General features: G+C 58.2%; 1 protein-coding gene across 1 annotated transcript in view; it reads left to right on the top strand.

Annotated features, from left to right (window-relative positions):
- The first annotated feature begins 8,294 nt into the window (after positions 1 to 8,294).
- NFAM1 (NFAT activating protein with ITAM motif 1) overlaps positions 8,295 to 20,429 on the top strand; it is a 28,130-nt gene continuing 15,995 nt past the window's right edge. The window contains exon 1 of the mRNA XM_081129275.1: positions 8,295 to 8,623. Within this exon, the coding sequence (XP_080985401.1) occupies positions 8,524 to 8,623 (100 nt within the window). The 5' untranslated portion in view covers positions 8,295 to 8,523. The remainder of the gene's footprint in view (positions 8,624 to 20,429) is intronic.

Below are 20,429 nucleotides of genomic sequence, written 5' to 3'. Positions count from 1 at the left end.
TATCCCTCCCCCCCCCCCCACCAGGGGACTGCAGTGGGAGGAGCCCTCCATGGGGAAGGGCCTGGAAGCTGGGTTGGGAGAAATGAACAGCACCAAGGATGTCTTGGTCTGGAGATGGGGAACCTGGAGACCACAAACTCTGTATTCACCTATGGGAAGGAAAGAGACCTACTCAGGAAACAGGAGAAGGGCCTCGGGTGCAAACTCCAAAGCAAAAACTGTTTATCCAGGTCAGGGGTTTCTCGGAGGGGCTGAAGAGTCTCTGGTCACTTGTGGAACAAGAGCAAAAAGGAGGGGAGGGAAAGGGGAGGAAGTGGCAGAAGAGAGGGGACGGGGGCAGGAGCCCCAGGCCACCTGCAGACCCTTATGGGGAGAGGGGGTGACCTAGGAAGCCACTGAGCCTGTTTCCCACCCTCACTCCGCCCCATGTTCTCAAGCAGCCAAGGCTCCCCCCTTCCAGCTCCCACCCTTCCCACCTGACCCACAGCCTTGACCTGGGCCGACCCACCCCTGGACTCGAGACTGTTAATAGTCTCCTCCTGTCCCCCTTGGCTTCTGCACCTGTGTCCCTGGGAGTGAGGCTGTGACATGGGAGTCGGGGATCCTGCCCGAGGGGAAGGGAAGGGAAGGGACGGGTGGGGCAGTATCTTATTTGTCCCGTGTTCTCAGCATCCAGCACAGAACCCTGTCCCCGGGCACCCCTTAATCACCCGCAGGGCTGAACTGAAGGGGGAACTCTGTTCTGAGGCCAAGTTGCCGGTTTATCATGTTGGCCAGTTCTTTCCTAGTAGGGCCACAGTCTGTGCTTTTCGATTCTGACAGCCACTTTCTACAAGTTTGTAACCAAAGCCGTAGTTATCTGTTACTGATTTGATTACAATTCCCCGTGGGGCCCTTTCCGCCTCTGTATTAAGGGAAAGGGCCTCGCGCAGGGACTCCTCTCCCAGTTTCCTGTTCGTTTGCTCATTCATTCAAGAGATGCCTCTGCTTGGCCTGCGCACCTGCCAAGATGAAGGCCTCATCACCTGGGAAGCGGGGACTGCTGCAGGTGGAGCAGGGGAGGGGCTGGGGGAGGACATGGTCACAAGGCGGACAAAGCTCACTACCTAGCCAGGGAGTGCAGACGCCCCCACAGATCATCACAGTGCTCGTGAGCAGGCAGAACAGGATTGAAACCGCCGCTCTGCCCTTGATGTCTGTGTGGTCTTAGAAAAGTGAATTTCCTTCTCTGAGCCTCAGTTTCCTCATCTGTAAGATGGGCGCACAATAAAACCTGCCTGGCAGGGTGATTCCGAGGATGGACGCAGCCCAACATCTGACAGAGATGAGTTCCTTTCCCTCCTTGGGTCCCCGCTCCCCCCCTGCCCCCCAGGCACTGGCCAGGCCCAGCAGGGAGTGGTTTGACAGGCAGGGGGTGGTGCGGTCAAGGAGGCAGGAGGGCCATGGGTGAGGAGTGAGGACCAGGCCAGAGGCCAGCGGACAAAGGGCCTCCTGCCCACTCTGAGGTCAGCTGCATCTAGCAAGGAGCCCGCCCTGGTCCCTCGGCAGCTCGGGAATGGCCACAGCCTGGGCGCGTCTCATCTTCCCGAGGTGCTGACGCGAAGATCCGCAGCTGGATGTGGGGAGGAAAGATAGGAGAAGTCTTGGCCAGCAGGGCGCAGGGAAGGGTGACTCAGGCACAGGCCCCCTGCCAGGCAGGCGAGGCTGCCCATGGATCCTTTCACCCACGTCAAATGAAAAAGCCTGAAAACAGTTTCCTTTGGGCCTCAGTGGGGGTGAGGAATTTCCCCGAGAGGAAGCTGCTGAGTGAGTGAGATCTGAGGGCCCTGGGGCCTCGACTCTGCTGTGACCTAGTGGAAAGAGGCCAAGACGCAGCTGACTTTTCCCTTCCTTTTTCTGTCCGACAAAGAACACACTGTGGCTCTCGTCCATCAGCTAGTCCCTAGGAGACTCCTGGCCCTAAAGGACTGTCGCATCCCTCCAGTGTCGAGGGCATTTTGTAGAGAACGGATTTCACTCCAGTGAGTGCAGACGCCTCTGAGCTTCCAAACGAGGTGCCTTCTGGAGAAAGTCTTTCCACTCAGAAACTGTATCTTAAGTGATGCCAGGCTCCCAGGACTGGCCAGAAAGCTGCTTAACTGTGTGCCCGAAAGTCTGCACACGCAAAATGAAACCAGTAGAAATCCATACTAATGGCAATACCAGTCATCTTTAACCGAAAAATGAATGGTTCTACTCCCCTGACTGTTGACGCTGAAGAGAAAAGGTGGTTTCATCAGAGGATGGGGAGGAGGTCTCCCCAGCCTGGCCCCCTGGCCCCTCTCCTGCCTCAGCAGCTCAGCCAGGACCCGGCAGCCCAGCCCCTCCTGCCCGCCCGCCCTCTCCCCCTCCCGGGAGCTTCTGGCCAAGCCTTTGTGGCCTGGCCTCCAGGGCAAGACGCCTGCTCTGGGCTTGCTGCCCCTTCCTGCTGGGTTCCCACTGGGTTATAACTTAGATACGTGGTTGTCAAGCTCTGCTCTAGAAGAAGGGCGCCCAGGACAGGGCCTGGCCCCAAGCGATGCCCAGGAGAGGTTTGTCAGATGAAGGAACAAGTGGCCCAAAGTTCCTTATGGTCATTGGAGGGGCTTCTGGACTCCTGTAGAAATGAGAGGGGTTGGCCGGGTTCTTGGCTGTCTGTGAACCTGACTGTGACCCTGGTCTCCCCGTGGGGGTGGAGGGAGCTAGGGCAGCCACAGGGCAGTGGGAAGAGCCTGCTGGACAGAGAGGAGGCGAGAGGGCAGGAGAGGCAGAGCTTTCCTGAGGAGGCGGGCCAAGCTGGTGGGAGAGCCCCGGGAGAATCCCCTGCGGCCACCCAGCCCTCTTCACCCCACCTCTGGAGCCCTGGGGGAGCCAGCTCCAAGGCCGGACTTTATGCTGGCAGGCGGTCCTTCCTCTCCTGCCCCTCCTCTCAGTCCTGTTCCCCAGCCTGTCCCCCTGCTGCCCCCTCCCAGACCTGTCGCCCTCCAGGTTTCCTCATCTGTGGATAACCACACGCCCTCGGGGTCCCTACCTGCCCCATCTCCCCTTGCTGGACCCTTTGTTGTTCTCTGCAAGTCACCCAGCCCCTCCCCTCAGAAAGAGATCTACAGAGAGACCCTCAGTAAAGGTTTAGGGCAGAATAGCTACTTTCAACCAACATCTCATTCTTTGCAAAACGCTTTCATCTCTGTTACTCCAGCTGTTCATCAGATCTGTCCTACGAGGCGGGTGTTCACCTCTTTCACATTGTAGGTGAGGAAACGGCCCCCACTGGCTTAGGAGATAAAGTGCGACCTGAGGGGCCTTCCTCTAGGGTCCCAACCCCACGCTGGCCTTCCAAGGGGGAAGGAGAAAGGGGAGGGAGAAGAGGGAGGGAGGCAGGGAGGGAGGGGAACCAAATCTCTTTGAAGGGCTCCTCCTGGCTGGTGGCCAAGCTGCCCATCGCCCTGCCCACAGCCCCTAGGGAATCGGCCTCAGGAGGTCAGTTTCTCAATGTGAGAACCAGGGTCTGTTAAATACAGATCCCTCGGCCTCCCAAAGTCTCCTGGAGCCGAACCTCTGGGGCAGGGCCAGGAACCTGCATAATTACTGGCTGCCACGTATACCCCTCTGCCCACAGAGTGCTGAGGCCCTCCGCCCCCTGGAACTCACTATGGGGAGCCCTGCCCTGAATGGTTGTCACTGCACAGCCGTGGGACTGCTTGGCCTGGTGGCAAATGACCGGCTCTGCCTGATGAAGATTCCCCAAGAGGAGTTTACAGAGTGCCCCCAGCAGAGCAGTCTAGAACAGAGTGGCTGTGCTCTGAAGGAGGCTCCTGTGGGTGCCCAGCAAGCGCATTAGAGGGGCATCGGGGTCCTACAGCCGGCGTGCCCTGCTCTCCGTTCCCACAGCCCACAGCACATTCCTGGTCCTGCCTACCCCTGACCCCCTTCACCGCCCTGTCATGTTGCCTCTCACGCCCAGGCCTGGCCTTTCAGGGCGGCCGGAGAGCCCGAGAGGGTGAAGAAGCGACATGGAGAAGGCAGAGCAGGGCGTTCCCACTGGCCACCAGGTGGCACCATTGACACAGGACAACCAGGGGAGGGGACCGGGGTGGCACCTTTAGCAGAGGACCTTCCAGACTAGCTCGCCTGCCGCCTAGACCCTCCAGCGCTTGGCCTCCTGGTGGGTGCTTGCCTCTCAGGGCACAGTTGTACCAAGGGCTTACAGCTAACAAGGCCTTGGCCCACGGTGAACACGGCCCCCTTTGTCTTTTCAGGTCGGCAGGATTATTTGCAGTGTGGCCGGGGCTGGGGAGGGGGCACTAGGTCCTTATTGCCTCTCCCCAACCAAGTTAGCGAGGAAAGTTGTATCTAACTCTTGGGATATGGCCCATAGGAAAACCCTGAACTCTGGCCCCCACCATGACCCCACGCAGGCCACTTACTCTATTTTCCTCTGTCGCTAAACCTGTAGGTGAGAGTTACAATACCCACCCTGCTGGGAGAATGGAGCGAACTGCAGGAACATAGTGATTAAAAGTACATCATGGGAGCTCAAGTCCTTGTTCCACTGCTTACTTGCTGTGTGGCCTTGGGCAGGTGGCTTACACTCTCTGAACTTGTTTTTTCATCTGTAAAACAGGAGCAGGAACACCGACTCTCCTGACATTTCTGTGAGGACTGAAGTGGTCAGTGTGTGAAAGAGCCTTTAGAACTGTGGCATGAAACAAATACTTAATAAACAGATAACAATATAGGGCAGCTTGGGCAGAAAAGGGACTTTGGAGATGGGACAGGTCAGCCCTCCAGCCCAGGCAGGAATCTTCCAGAAGCATGCAGGTTGGATGGCCTCCAGGTGAGTTTGCATACCTCCAGTAACAGAGAGCTCACCCCCTCATGAGAAAGGAGACTGGTCCAGCCCAGCTCATGATTAGAAGGGTCTCCTTCAACTGAGGCACAGCTGGTTCTCGGGGGCTGAATCATGTCCCTGGGCCTAGTGGTCGGGTCCCCTCCCACCCAACTGCCCATTGCTACATGGTGCAGAAAGGGGGCCCCCTCGAAGGTAAGCTTGGGTATTGTTAGGAGAGGAGGGAGCCTGCCCTCCACACCGGCCCTCTCCAGTGCAGGGGTGCTTGAGACAGGGGATGAAAGGAAGCAAGGAGCCGATCAATCCGTCCTGGAGCTCTGGGCAATGGGGACCCCGAGGACTGGGAGAAGTGGGACGCTGTGGGTCTCAGGCACCAAGGTCATTGTGAGAGGCCTCCCAACTGGTGGGCCCCTCTGGGCACTGGAGTCTGAGGGGGAAGTGACTTCCTATGGCCCGAGGAGGGAGGAGAGTGGTCCCCTTCCCAGGCACTTCTGCTTCCTGTGCATCTGCTGCCCAGGGTGCACGCTGGGAGGAAATGCGGAGAAGATGGCCCGTTCCTGAGCTTCAGGACCAAGCTGCGGCCAGGCCGGGCCTCACGCTCCCTCCCTCGCTTCCCCTCATTCAGGGCAGGTGACAATCCTGCCTGGGGCTGGGTGGGTTCTGTTTTCCTCTCTGGACAGGGAGCACCTTGAGGGCAAAACTATGACTCATGTTTTGCACTTCCACTGCCTGGCGCACAGTAGGTACTTAATCAGTGCATGTGGGAACCAAACTGAAAACAGAGGCCAGCGGTTTCAGTCCAGCTTGGAAAGCTTTACTCTTCATGTGGACAAGGTCTCTCAGGACCACAGTGATAGCTGTGCTCCTCATTTCCTCTCAGGACTGCCACCTCCTCCCTGAAGCCCTCCTCTTTGCTCCATATACATTTCTGCCATTGAGACAGAGCAGTGGTTAGGAGCACAGAGGCTGGGGCCATCCTGAGTCACTTCCCCTGGACACATGTCTTAGCTGTGTGACCTTGGGCAAATTTTATGTTAACTTCCCTGTGCCTCAGTGTCCTCATCTGTGAAATGGAAGTGATTATCGTATCCACCCACAGACCGTGCGAGGGTGAAATTGACCTGTTGAGTGGAAGTGTCTGGTGTTAGGAGCTGCTCAGAAGTTGCTCAGTTGTGCTGCGTTACTGCTCCTGCCCCGAAGCTGGGATCTGTCATTCCTTCCTCCTCTGCTGAGGCCAGTGCCGGGTGCAAACAGGTGCTCAGCAAAATGCGAAGGGATGGATGGATGGATGGATGGACAGGCAGACAGATGACTGGGCGAAAGCAGGCGCTGAAATGTGCTGTCCCCCAGGGTCCTCACCTGTAGACTGTGCTCTGGGTGCCCAACGGCTGCCCCCTTCTCTCTACGAGCAGAGCCCATGTCCTCTGCCCCCTCCCGCCACCTGCTCATTTGTAGTTCCCACCAAGGGTGTGGGGAGGAACCACCCATGGACCCAAGTCTGGCAAGTTCACTGTCCGGCGCCCACTTGGGTGAGAGGAGATGGGAAGTTTTGATGAAAATGAGGTTTCTGAATGTGCTCTGGCTCCTGTCACCCTGGTGCCTGGGCCCTGATAACACAGCCTGGCCCACTGGCTCCTGCCCAGGCCCATTCCCGTCTCTCCCTGGGAGGCTGAATGGCTCCCAGTAGCTCAGACACTTAATTATGATCCAAGACCCCACCCCCGCCTTTTCTTTTCCAGTCTCATCTGTGCTCTACAACTCAGAGGCCTGCCATCCCTCTGAGGCCAGTTGGGGGGTCTTCTCAGTGCTCAGTGTTAGGCCCGCCACCTTCACAGCAAGCCCGGGGGGAAGGCACCTTATCCCCTTATGCCCATTCATGCAGCCGTGTTTACTGAGCACGTACTAGGTGCTGGCTCTGCTCTGCACGGGGGAGGGGGAGGTAGGAAGACAAACAGGCGCCAGGCAGGCAAGGGGCCTCAGGCGGCCGGGCCCAGAGGCAGCAGAGCTCCCAGGCTCCAGGGCTGTAGGCCGGAGGGTGGCTGCAGTGTGAGGGGCCCAGGCCGGGCGTAGGGGTGGGGGGAGGCAGAGCAGAGTCCGTGTGACAGGCAGGAGCGGAGCTGGCGCCCCTGTTGTGTTGTGAGGCAGCCTGGCACTCAGCCACCTCCTGATGCCAAGTCATAAAGAGACTCCTAGAGGCACAGACCGATGCCTTTAAAATGCTCCCTCCGCACAGAGGCATTAACGTGACGTCCATCACCATGGCACCGAGGTGCTTAGACAACCCGCTCCCCCCAGGAGCTCAGGAACAGCGTGAGGCAGATTATCTGTGTCTCACCGTGACACGTGCGATCATGCATCATCGTGATGGATCAACAGTCAATACCACCGGGCCCCTCGGCCCAGCCGGCGGGAACGGTCTCATTCATGCGCCTTCCGGCCGGGGGGCGCCCGCTCCCGCCCGCGCTCCCAGCTCTCCTGGCATCGGCGGCAAAGCCTGGCTTTCACGGGTCCTGCACAGAGGGTCCTGCACAGGGCGGCGGCAACTGGACCCGTCATGTCCCCACGGGGCCTCGGGGGAGGCGAGGCCCGGGCTTCACACAGCTGGGCGTGTGCCAGCCAGCGCCCCTGCCTGGCCTTGGGCAAGCTGCTTTGCCTCTTGGGGGCGTAGTTTTATAACTTTGTACTGTTGGGATAATAACGTTTATATTGGTGCACGGAGAAAGGAGGTGGAGTGCCGGGCACGTGCTGAACCTCAGCCACCTTGGGTGCCAGCACACTGGGCTCCTCACCCCCACCCGCCCCCTTCCCTCTGCTGCTGCAGACACCTGACCCTCCCCCTCCAGCCTAGCCTGGGGCAAGGCTCCAGAATGCCAAGGGCAAAGGCTCGGGGTCTGCAAATAATCAGTCCCTGTGTCCGTGCCTGCTGGACGTGAGGACAGGGGCTGTCGCGTGGGGCCAGATGGGGAAGCAATTTATGTGTCTCCTGGTGGGGGAGGGGTGCGCTCAGGTTTAGGGAAGAAAGACATTGGAGGTGGGCTGGAGAGGAGGCATCCGCTGGGCCTCTGTGGGGACCCGGGGTGGCCCTTGTGGGGCTGGGAATGGGTGGATCCCGCCCTCACCCTAACTGCCTGCCTTTCCTCCATCAGGCACCTGCCCCTTCCTGGATCCTACCCCCACCCCCACCCCCCACCCCAAACCCTGCTCTTTGGTGAGCACATTATCCGAGGGCGCCTAGACTCTTGCCAAGGGGAAGTTTGCCTGAACCTGGGCATTTTTAAACAGTTTCAGGAGTGAGCAGCTAAACCAAGCCCTGCAGTCACTGGTGGAAATGTGTCCTCTCAGTCACCAGTGTCTCCTGGACGGGCCTCCAGCTGGAAAGGGGTCAGGAGGGGAGGAGCCCGCCCACCTGGCTGCTTAGGAGGCCTAAGCCCTGCCCAGCAACTCTGCCGAAGGAGCATGAGCCCCAGAGCCTCGCCTGGTGCCCAGGGCTGTTCCCACCGCTTGGGCAGGAAGCCTGGGGTTGTTGAGAGGAGCAGGCCCAGTGAGGCCGTGAGGAAGCAGAAGGGAGGAGTTTGGTGGGGACGCGAAGGGGAACTGTGGCTACCAGCAGGCTGTCCTCCCCTGGGAACTAAAGAGGAAGGAGAGACACTGCGCTGATGGAGCGCCGGCCTCGGAGGCGGCGGGCCCTGCTGGGTCCCCTCCCGGCCCCCTGGCTCCTGGGCTTGCTCCTGGCCCCCTGGCCCCTGCAGCTCACAGGTAGGCCGTCCTCCCTCCCGCGCTCACTGGTTCTGCACACAGAGCAGCTTTCATCCAGCCGCCGGCCCGCCGTGCAGCTAATTCCTGTCTCGGGGGATTTACTGGTTGCGTTTGAACATTGCAGACTTCACAGGGCAAGCCTTTGGGGACCAGGAGATGTTTAGCTAATGCCTTGCCAAGGTGGCTTTTGAAGGGGAGGGGGCAGTGCTTCTGCCTCAATGCTGTGTTAGCAGCCTCCCTCCTTGCACAGCCTGACCTCCTGGCCCTTGAACAAGGTGGGTGGCCTTGCTGTGGTCAGGGGGCGTTGGGGTTGGGTGCAGGGGTCAGTGGGGAGGGACAGCTCACCCCCAAGAATCTAAGGTAGGAGCAGGGCATTGAACCTGCCAAGTGGCAGGGCCACCCTTAGGGTTGTTGCTGGGTTAGCCAGGGAGAGGAGGGGAGGCCAGCAGCTGGCCACCAGAGCACTGTAACCTGGAGCACAAAATTGTCACTGTCACCAGAAAGGATGGCACCTCCCGTTTCCTGAAATATGAGAGACCACATCACTAATTTTACAATGGGAGCCAGGCCTTTCCCGGGGCCAACACTGCCTCCTTCCTGGTCTCAGGCCCCCTTGGAAGCTGGGTGGCCTGGATCCAAGCCAGGACCTGGGGTGGGTGGCCTTAGGGTGAGTTCATCCAGGCCAGAGAACCCCCAAGAGTGTGCCTTGCCACGGCTGCCCATAACAAGGTCCCTCGAGCTCAATTTCTTCCTGGGCAGTGCTGACCCTGGTCCCCCACCCCCACTGTGCAGGATGGGTGGGGTCCTCCCTTTTCGCTCAGACTTCGATGAGGCTCCCAGGAGTGGTCCCCTCTGGGTTGTCCTCTGCCTGGCACTCATACCGTGAACAATAGCAGCTGTTATGATCGTGAATCAGCCTCTTTGAGCTTCACTCTCACACTGACGCTCAGCGCCTCTCGAGGCGCCCTTGGGTGCTGTTCCTACCGGCACCATTTAGGAGCAGAGGAATGGAGACTCAGGGAGGCCAGGTGACTTGTCCAAGGCTTAGTGGCTAAGTAGAGGTCAGGTTCAGACTGGGGTCAGCCTCAGCCTCAAGCTAGGACCCTTGGCAGTAGGCTCTGGGGTTCCTCTCACCTTTCTTTGTAAAGAACATTCTTCAAGGAAAAATAATCCCCGCACCCCCTGCCCCCAGAGAGGCCAGAGCTGCATGTATGGTACCTACTGCAGGTCTCAGGGCTGGGCCCTGGTGATATCTCTCCTTGAACCTGGTCACCTCGCTCCCCAAGAGAAGGGCCAGTGCAGAGACGACCTGAGGAAACGCAGCTTGGTGGGGACTATGCGTCTAAACTCACACTTAGTCATTTTTAACTTAATTTCCCCAAATTCCCATCGTTTCTCTTTGTGGGTCCCTCCTCCCCAAAAGGGACCTGACACCGCCTGGAAACTCAGTGCAGGAGACTTTGCCGGTGCCGCTGTGAAGAGCATTTTGTAACCATCTTGACTGCAAACGAACAACAGATTTCCCCTGTATTGCATCAAACATTATAAAAAGAGAAACTGCTCTTTCACAAGAGGTGAAATCACCCTGTGGCCTCCTAGAACCTCTCGGAAGGGCAAGCAGCACCCTGTTACTCCTGGCCTGCCACTGCAGCTCTGTCTCTGGGCTTTGAGGGTTTGATGAAGGAACTCCGCCGCTCCCGCGGCCCCTAAACCTCCCCTGACTTCAGCCATCGGCCTGGGGCAACCAGCTCCATCAAAGAACAGCACCAAGGCCGAGCCCGCACCCCTTGCCTGTGTCCCGGGTGACCTTGGGGAGTATGGTCACTGAAGCCCAGGGTCAGTGTGCCATTTCCCTAAACCGCTCTATGATGTGGGGTTGAGGCAGGCCAGGGGTGTCGGCCTGGGCAGGTTTTTAATGCCGCTGTGCCTCAATTGCCTCATCTGTTAAATGGGTATGATAGTAGTGCCTGCCGGCTAGCATGTCCCGAGATTCAGTGGTTAGGGCATGTGGTCAGGGCTCAGAGAGTCAGCACCTGCCAGCCTAGCAGAGCCAATTGACACTGGAGATTCAGTTGACTGGCTCAACATCTGGGTGAACCCACGGCTCCTTGGGGTCACTCCAACCTTCCCAGTGGTCTCCGGTACACCCTGGGATGGCATCTCTGGACCTCGTTTGCTCCATTTTCTCTGAGGGCCTGGCAGCCACCTGTGGTCTCATGGGCAGCTGCTCTCCCAGAGGTCAAACACCTGAGCCTCCAGCCCTGCTTCCAACAGGCCTCAGTCACCTCCCAGGACTTTGGGGCCAGGCAGACCAGGTTCAGGTCTTACCTTCTCCTATTGACTGCTGTGTGAGCTTAGGCAACGTACTTAACCTTTCTGAGCCTCAATGTCCTCAACAAATGGCAGTCCTCTTTCAATCCTGGCCTTTCCTGAGCTCTGGACTGTTTATTTCTCAAATATCCATTGAGGAGGACCAGTTCTAGGCACCGGGGGACCGAGAGGTGAACAAGAAAGACACAACCCCTACTCTCGGCCTGTTAGAAACCATGAGGTTCTCCTGGAGAGCGTGACCCCCGACCGGAGGCAGGAGTTACCCGACGCCTCCCGTCCCCCATTTGCTCTGGACTCGGGTGTCTACCTCCCTTTGATGTCCAGGAGCCTCCTGCGTGCTTCTGCAGCTCCAGCCTCCGTCAGCACTGGCCTCTGCTTTTCATCTTTGTCTAATCCCAATAAAGAGCTTTGGCGGCGGCGGAGGAGAAGCCCCTCTCGGCTGGAGGCAGGGCAGGGGCGCGCTGGGGGGCGGCGGGGCGCAGGGCGGTGCGGGGAGGGCAGGCGGGGGAGCGGGCGCAGCGTGGATGAAGGCTGGAGGCCGGCGGGCGGGAGCGGGGGCGAGAGGTTCCGTCTGACAGGAGAGGCCGGCTCCCCCTGGGTTATAATTCTGGGTGGATTTTAAACGTCTGGTCGGCAGGGGTTCGGATGCCGTTCCTATGGGTCCTATTGTCACCGCTTTCTCTTTTTAAATTGTGAAATATAATGCGCGCACAGAAAAGTACAATACATGTTATGAAACAAAGTCCTGTGTGACTACCACCCGGGTCAGGAGAGAGAACATTCCAGTGCCTCAGAGCCCCTGTACCCCCAAGCACCCCTCTCCCCTTCACTGTCCTGCGACACAGCCTCGCCTGGTTCTGGCCTTTGTGCATATAATCAGAACGATACCGTGTATCTCCTTTTGTGACCTGCCTCTTTCATTCAATGTTATGTTTTTGAAGCTATATCCGGTGGATGGCGTGGCTGAAGTTTGTTCGTTTTCGTCGCTAAAGACCAGGGGTTGAGGACCGCACTCTGTGGCCTGCAACCAGCCCACGGCCTTTTTGTAAGGCCCGTGAGTTATGAATGGTTTTTAGATTTTCTAATGGTTGGGGGTAAAAGAATCAAAAGAAGACTATTTCATGACATGTGAATATGATACTATATTCACATTTCCATGTCCATAAATAAAGTTTTATTGGAACAGAGCCACGCGTAGTCGTTGGTAGATCATCTATGACTGTTGTCGCCCTACGTGGGCGGAGCTGAGTTTTTGCAATAGAGACCATATGGCCCCCAAAGCATGAAATATTTACTGTCTGGCCCTTTACGGAACACGTTTGTCAGCGCCTGCTGCGGAGTGTCCCGCTGAATGAATATATTGCGGTTTATTTAGTTATGATAGACGTTTCAGGTGCTTCCCGTCTGGGGTTTGAATGCTCGCGTGCAGTCTCCAGACACACGTGTGTTCAGTGCCTCCAGGGGACATGCTTCCATGAGGTTGCTTCTCTCTGGGCTGTCTGCCTCCCCGTGTGGACTGTGAGCTCCCAGAGGGCAGGAGCGCCCAGCATGCTGCTGGCACCAGAGATGCCCAGGAAACACAAACAGTAACAGGACGATTTCAGTGCCTCCGCTACAGACAACCCCAGCAGTGGTTCTGTGCTGTGTGGACATTCGATGCCAAGAGGAGAGGCACCTGGGGCCCAAGGGGAGTCGTGGTGCGAGCCTCCTGGTCTCCCTGAGGCCTGGGCTCCTCTGGGCACAGGTGCAGTAACCAGACCCTCAAGTCCGTTGCATGGGAAAGTGGACTCGGGAGGGCTGGGTAAACATGGACCTGGAAACAGGATCCGCCACCCACCCACTCCCTCTGACCCTCCTGCTCCCTTGCTCTGTGAATCTAGGTGGGGCCTCAATGTAGTGGGAGTGTCGGTGTCACACACTGGGATGGGGGCCCAAGACAGAGGAAGGGAAGGGACGACTGTGGTGAGCCTGGGGGGTGGGGGCAGGGAGACAGTAGATATGAGATTGGCAGGTGAAGCCCCTGGCCCCCGGTGAGGACAGTCTGACAGTCCCGGGTTTGGGTCCTGGGAGACTTTAGCTAAGTCCCCTGACCACTCTGAGCCCCTCTTCCCTGTCATGGTGCTCAGCACCCTCCAATGTTGGCCTCTGGCCAGTGGTACCAGGAAGGCACGTCTAGGACCCTCTGAGGCTCCTCAGAGACGGCTGGTGGGGCCTAGACCAGGGGACAGGATGGGGCAGTGGGCCTGGTAGGTGTTTGTTCCCCTTCGGCCCCGGCTGTGTGGGTGCTGGTGGAAAAAGGGTAGGGCCAGAGCTAGGAGCCCTTCCGGGCCAAATCCCTGCTTGCTTCTGATGGGCCAGGGAAAGGGGACACCGAGAGACCACAGGCCAAAGTCCAAGGGCAGGGAATGTCTCCTTATAGCGCTCATCACAGGGTCGAAGGGCACATTTCTGCAGGCCCTTGGCAACACATATTAAAATTGAAAACACGCATACCCTTTGAATCAGCACCTCCCCTTCTCGAACGTTGTCCTAAAAAGCTAGGGGCCCAGGAGACAGCCTGTACATACAAGGGCGATCCTCAGTGGGTCCATGCTGCATAGCTGCACACATCACCACCATCTGCCGGGGCCTCGCGGCAGTGCGTTTAAATACGACCCCCCTTCTTCCCAGGCTGCTGCCTCCCACTCCCACACCCCACTTTTGAGCCATGCGGGATGACTGCCTGTGCCCGAGCCTTTGCTCCTGCTGCTTACTTGGTCTGGAGGGTGTCCTTTCACCTGCCCACCTGGTAACTCCAACCTGTCCTGTCAGTCCGTCAAGGTCAAACTCTGCTACTTTCTCTGCCCACCTCCCACTGACAAGCCCAATGGCCAGCCCTGGCCCACCCCCCAGGGTGTTCACCTGTGACTCTGAGCATGCAGGAGCTCAGAGGTGTGGGGACATGTCCGAGCTCACCTGGGGCACGTGAGGGTGTGGACAGAGCCAAGGAACAAGTAGCCAACCTTCAGAGGTGGGCTGTGTAAGAAAAGCCAAAGGGCAAGGAGAGAAGGTGTGGGCTGGGGGAGCCTTGGGGAGAGGAGGGAAGGTTGAAGAAGGAGGGATCTGCAGAGTCAGGGTCAGGGTCAGGGTCAGGGTCAGGGTCAGGGTCAAGGCCAGAAACAGCAGGAGCCACAGCTTATCAACCTGGGTCTTTGCTGGCCTCCTGCCTAGGAGGGAGGGGAGGAGACTGGACCGGAGGCAAGGATGGGCTGGTGGCCTGGAAGAGCTGGAAGGAGAGGGTGGGAGGAAGGAGGGCAAGGAGTGATTTTGTGCCCGGAGGGTACAGGATCTTCGGGGAGGTGGAGATTTAAGAGCAGTCAGGATAAAAGCGCTCTGGCGAAGGTGTCCACAGGAAGGAGTTAGTGTATTGACAGCCAGAGCATTTATGTTTTAAAAGGAGGCTGGAGGGGGGAGGGGACCGAATCCCACAGAATGAATCACTAATGTGAGGGCTTTAGGCAGCTGAGGAAGACTGTTTGGAAGTCTCTGGTATTTCTCTTGTCATCCTTCTACAGGAAATATGATCATGTCACTCTCCAATTTAGAAGCCCACGGGGCTCTCCCAGGTTTCCGGGACAGCGCTGGGCCCTCCGTCCCCCCTCCCCGTGACCCTCCCCAAACCCTTTCTTTCAACTCCACCAGGCTCTCTGAGTTTTCCCACTCAGTGCCCTGTTGCAAGACTTCTAGAAGCTTCACCCAAGAGCTTTCTTGTGCTTAAACCCCCTCTCTGCCCCCCCCCCCCCATGCCTCCTACTCTCCCTTCAAAGTTCTGCTTGGTAAAGAGACACGGAGGAAAGAGCACAGGTTCCCACTGTGATGTCGGGGAGGCAGGACTGCGGGTGAGTCCCACGTTCTTCTTGATCCTGCTCTGTGGTGTCTAGAGTTTCTATAGTGAGCACCTTTCACTTTAATAATGATGCGGGGCGGGGGGGGGGCTGAAGAATTATAATTTAAAAAATAAGCAGGCAAGGGCCCAGTCTAAGGGTCACCTCCCAGCTGGTTGGGGCCCCTCCTCTGGGTGTCTGCAGCCCTGAGACCCCCTTTATCCCACCACTTGCTGGTTGCCATTCAGCTGGAGTCCCATCCTCCCTGGTGGGCCTCTAGGTGGGCACCCCCCCCCCGCCCAGGGCACCCCAGTGGGGTCTATTACCCTCTCTCCATTTCCCCAAGCCCCGTTCAGAGTCAAGGAGCAGAACCCCCGCCTCACCCCTTTGGCCCTAACATCACCTCCGCCCCATCCTGGCATCCTTCATGGAGGGCAGAGGGGGGTGTAAGAGGGGAAACAGAGGCTCCTGTGGCTGCCGCAGCAAACGAGCTCCAGAGTTTGAGCAACTTGTCTTTCAAACCCAGCCAAGGGGGAGGCGACTGCTACAAAACACCAGTCAACACCCATGAAGCTTTTACATTTCTGAGACCAAACGTTTGACATTCTCCTGCACTTGGCTAGTGTCCCCTCATGGCCACTGTGCACCCAAGGTCCAGAGTCTGGAGGCAGGAGAGCCGCAGGTGGCTGTGGGAATGGCCCGAGGCAAGCCGCATCCATGCGCAGCTCCCTAATTCGGAGGTGTTGAGAGATGTGACAGCCCCTCGGATGGCAGGGTTCCGAGGGCATCGGTGCTGAAAGCTCCACAGTACACCCGCGCTGTTCAAAGGCTGCCTCCCAGCGCCTGCTGCGCCTGCTCCCAGCTCCTCCCGAATCAGCCACTTGGCCACGCGCCTTCCCGTTCGATGCGCGTCCTGAAGGACTCGCTTGGTTCTGTGGCCTCCTGGCGCTCAGCTCGGGCGAGTGGCCGAGCTCTGTGATGAAACCGGCAGCCCACATCTGTGTCTGTCTTCCCAGTGGCCCTTCCGGCAGGCCTTTAAAAAAAGGCATGGCTCCAGAAGATGCCAGAATTAAATTGGAGGGCAAAACTCCATGCCTAAAACAAAGACCGTGGGAACTGCTTTCTTCTGTAGCTGGGGAATCAATGTGTTTTCCTTTAAAATCGACCTCAGTCGGAATGGACACCTTTGATCAGCACGTCTGGGCTCTCACACCCTTGGCTGAGCAGGCTGATGCCCAATGCCATGGAGCGCCACAGACCATAGATGGGATTGTTTCCAGGCAGAGGGGAGCTGGGGCCAAGCCTGGCCCGGGAGTGGGGAGGGGTGGGCAGCCAGGAGGCCCAGGCAGCTGCAGGGAGTGGAGAGGGAGGGGAGAGATGGGCCGGTGCCAGATTCTGAGGGTGAGGGGATGTTGCTGCAGCGAGGGGGGTGCCGGCTGACCCTGCCACAGGACCAGTCTGCAGAGGGCTCACGAGGCTGCCAGCTTCTGCTCGGGGAGCCACAGCCTCTGCTTGAGCTGGGCAACAGTAGCCGTCCCCTAATGCTGCAGGATCCATTCTGAGCACCACTGTCCCCAGGCTCCTATGAGCTGCCAGATATGTCTGCCTATGAGATGACTCAAATCTAGAAAAATGGCCTCTGAATTTTTAGCTTCCTTTGAAAGAGTCTGTTTCTTTCATTTGAGAAGTTTTTTCTTCTGCCTGCTTTGAGATTTTAAAATTGTAGCACAGAGTAGTGGTGAAGGGTGTAGGATTAAGGACCCAGCTTAAAATCCTGTCTCTAACCACTGAGTGGCTGTGCTGCTTGGATAAAGCTTCCCCTTCTCTGAGCCTCAGTTTTCCCATCTGCAAAAGCGGAGCGTGCCCAGGGACGTCAGCTCCTACCGTCAGGGATGCCTGACCGGCTGTGCTGTGCAGGGTGAGCCCGGCACCCAGGCCTGGCTCAGGGAGGAGGTGAGCAAGTCCTGCAGATGGAGAGGGTGATGACCCTGAAGCTCGGGGACAGGAAGGGAGCAGGAGGACACGCTGAAGGTGAGAACGGCATGGGCAGAGTCTTAGGAGCCTGGCAGGCCTGGCGTCTGCAGGGGTGTGAGCTGAGGGCCAGGGCAGCTGAGCGGGGCTGTGCAGGGCTTGGAGACACGGGCTGGATCCTCCAGGCCAGGAACTTGCATGTTTTTTAAACGGTGGCCCACAGTTAGAGGATTCCCGTTATACGGTGACCCTGTCTGAGCCCAGCTGTATGAACGTAGCTGAAACCAGGAGGTCACGAGCAGTGCCTTCACTACGCACAGAATGTTCTGTGTTGTTGTTTTTTAACTGCTTGTCTTGACCTTGTTAAATTGATTTCAGACTCCTTCCTGGGTCTCCTACGATGGGACTCTCCCTCAGGCAGGGCCAGCTGGATGCTTGTGGATCCCCAGGGGCCACGGGCAGGCTCGGCTGGGGAGCAGAGGGCGTGGGTTCCGGAGCTGTCAGCTCTCAAACCCGCAGTTCAGGTGGCCACAGGTTCAGAAGAAGAACCGGAAAAGGAAGGAATCGGACGCCAGAGGGTGGTAGACAAAGTCTTTCCCAACAAGGGTGACGGACAGCAGGATGGGGCAAGAGCAGTGGGCGGCTGCTTTGGGGAAGGCTCTGGAGGCCACCCCTGCAGCACGTGCCCCGAGCAGTGGGTCTGTCACAGGAAGGCCTCAGGCATCATCTGACTTCCTGCCTCCTGCTCGTTGCCGGGAAAAGGCAGGCTGGCCCTGTGGCAGCCTGTGAGCGTTCCTGGCCCCTATTAATCCCGTGACAACCCTATAAGTTTGGCACTGTTGTCCTCTTGGGTTGCAGCGGAGACACTGAGCTTCAGAGAAGGAAAGCCATCTGCCCGAGGTTGCACAGCCTTCAGGTGACAGAGCCAGGTGCCCCTGCCTCCCTTTCTGGCCAGGCCCCAGCTTCCTGGCAGTCCCTGCAGAGCTTCAGGAAGTGAGGGATGAAGGATGCGCCGTCGCTGGAAAGTGGGGGTGGGCATCGTGCAGGGGTGGCAGCCTGTGCTGCCCACTGAGCCGCCTGTCCTGGCAGTTGCGTAGGGTTGGGGAAAGGAGGACACGCGATGCCTAATAAACAACCAGCTTCTCAGTCGGAGCTGGGCTGGGTGGTGGCCCTGGGGTGGGCCCTCCCAGGCACCGGGCTGCAACTGTTTTCCAGTCCCGTCCCTGGCTCACTCCCATGGACCTCACCCGCCAGGGGTGCTACCCCCTCTCTGTTCTGCACCATCCGCACTCACCGCGGCTCCCACGGCTCCCATCCAGAAGTTGATTCAGGCTCAAGGTGCCATCTGGGGCGGGGAAGAGCGGGCGGGAGCAGAGAAAGCCTGCCAGTCAGTTGCTGTGGAGGGGGCCCAGCGCTTGCAGGGTTGGGAGTGGACTCCCTCATGTACTTTGGTGTCTCTCGGCAGCCCCACTGGCGCATGCCAGCTGGGCTCGTGGGGCTCTTCCTGCTCTTCAGCCTGGGAATCTGAGGTTCCCCTAGCCCCCCACTCTGGGCCATTGGCCCCTTTCGGCAGCCCATGAGCAGAATCCTAAAGGATCCCGAGGCCGGCTCAGTCTGCCCCACGTTCCCTTTGCCTGAACAAGTGACAGATCATGATGCAGCAGTCACTGGGCGCAAGATGGGACACCACTCGCTGTGCCATCCCAGTGGCACTCAGGGGATACACCTCAACACCTGGGTTTGTGCTGAGACGCGGCCAGGGGCAGGCTGGGTGCCCTACAGCTCCCCAGCCCCCTTTCACGCCTGCTCTCTGCCCCGCAGCCACTCGCAGGCCTCTGACTGTGAGCGTGTTCCTTCTGCCAGGAGTCTGACAAACCTCTCTCTTTAGCATCTGATGTCTACCGTGCTAGGTGCCACCACGAACACCCCACCCCTGTGCCGGGTCACACTTGGCTGGGTTTCTGACTCTGCTGCCTGGCCCGGATGCTGGCTTTTCTTCCTCAGCACAGAGAACCTGGGTTCAAATCCCAGCTCCACCACTTAGGAAACTCTCCAGCTCTGGGCCTCTAAGATCCTCTAGGTGATTTTTTCTAGAAAGTAGAGCTGCATTAGCTGCCTCGTGGGATTGTCGTGGTGTTGAGTTGACATAGGACGTGTCCCGCTCAGCCAGAGTATTCTTCCTATACATTCTCTTTCCCCTCTGTCCTGGGGCCATTTCTAGCCGGTTGTACGTATGTGTTCCTGCTTTCAGTTCTCTGGTGACCTCTAGACCCAGGACACCAGCATGCCCCCCACCCCACCGGCCCTCCCACCCCAGGCTCCTTCTGCTTCCCTGTTAGACTAGGGACGTTGCCAGAGCAGGGCCTGTGACCTCGGCACTATCCCTTAACTGTTTGTTGGAGGTGTACAAATGATAGCTGAAAATGACTATGGACCTATCTGTAGCACTGGGCCATTCCTGGGGGATGCTCCGCAGCCAACTGGCGCAGCCTGCAGCCTAGAAGAGCCTCTTGGAGACAGAGGTCCAGGAGAGGCATTGGGGGCTGGGCTGCTGGGGTCCAGGTCCAGAGTGCCTGACACCTCAATAAAATGAAGGGGCGGTCACCCTGACCGGTTTGGCTCAGTGGTTAGAGTGTCAGCCCATGGATCCAAGGGACTCGAGTTTGATTCCTGGTCAAGGGCAGGTACCTGGGTTGCAGGTTCCATCCCTAGCCCCAGTCAGGGTGCATGCGTGTGGGAGGCAATCCATGTGTCTCTCTCACATCGATGTTTCTCTCTCTCTCCCTCCCTTCCACTCTCTCTAAAAATCAATGGAAAAAAAATATTCTGGGGTGAGGGTTAACAAGCCAACAAAGAAAAACAAAACCAAAAAGAAGGGGCAGTGAGGCTGCAACACCAGGCCAGAGCCCAGTCACCTTCGCTGGAACCAGGGCTCCCTCCCTGCCCTGGTTTCAGCTGCTGTCCCCAGAGTGGCTGCTGGCATTGACCCACAGAGAAGCCTCATCGCTTCACTTTTTGGAGACAGCAGTCTCACCCGCGGATTGAGGCTCTCCTCCCTGGCAGACCTGCGCCAGGGCCATGCATTTTCATGATCCTAACCCTCTGACCTTCAAATCCTGAATCCTGGAAGAAGGCAGAACAGCAGTCATCTATTTTTATAGCCTCCCCCAGAATGGCAAAGATCGGCCTAATTGTCCTGGCAGATTCCATCATTTTTTAGAAGGGTAAGTCAAATGCAGAGAATTTTTTAAGACAATCTGATAAATGCCTTCCTGCCAGGACAAACAGGAAGGTGGCCACGTAGTGCCAACAGCATGTCCAGCCTCCCCAGGCCTGGAGTGGCCTCTTAGGTACACGGCAAGGAGGAGGCCTCCGAGCGGGCCCTGGCTTGGCTGCCTCCCGGGTGGCTTGGGTCCAGTTCCAACCTCCCGACCCCCAGCGGAGACACTAGCCTGGCGCCTTTGCGCCGGCTGCCTCTCAGGGTCACTGCAAGAACCAAATAAAAGCCCGCAGTGGTTTCCCAGCCGGGGCAGGGCACTAAGCAGGAGCTGGCCGGGTGAGGAGGTGGAGGTCCCGGGCAGAGGGGCAGAGGGGCAGAGGGCAGAGGACAGAGCAGATGGGAGCGTGGGCTGGCTGGGCAG

Source organism: Miniopterus schreibersii (genome assembly GCF_964146895.1).
Source record: "Miniopterus schreibersii genome assembly, chromosome: 2".
Taxonomy (NCBI): Eukaryota; Metazoa; Chordata; class Mammalia; order Chiroptera; family Miniopteridae; genus Miniopterus; species Miniopterus schreibersii.
This window is presented reverse-complemented; position numbering and strand designations above follow the sequence as displayed.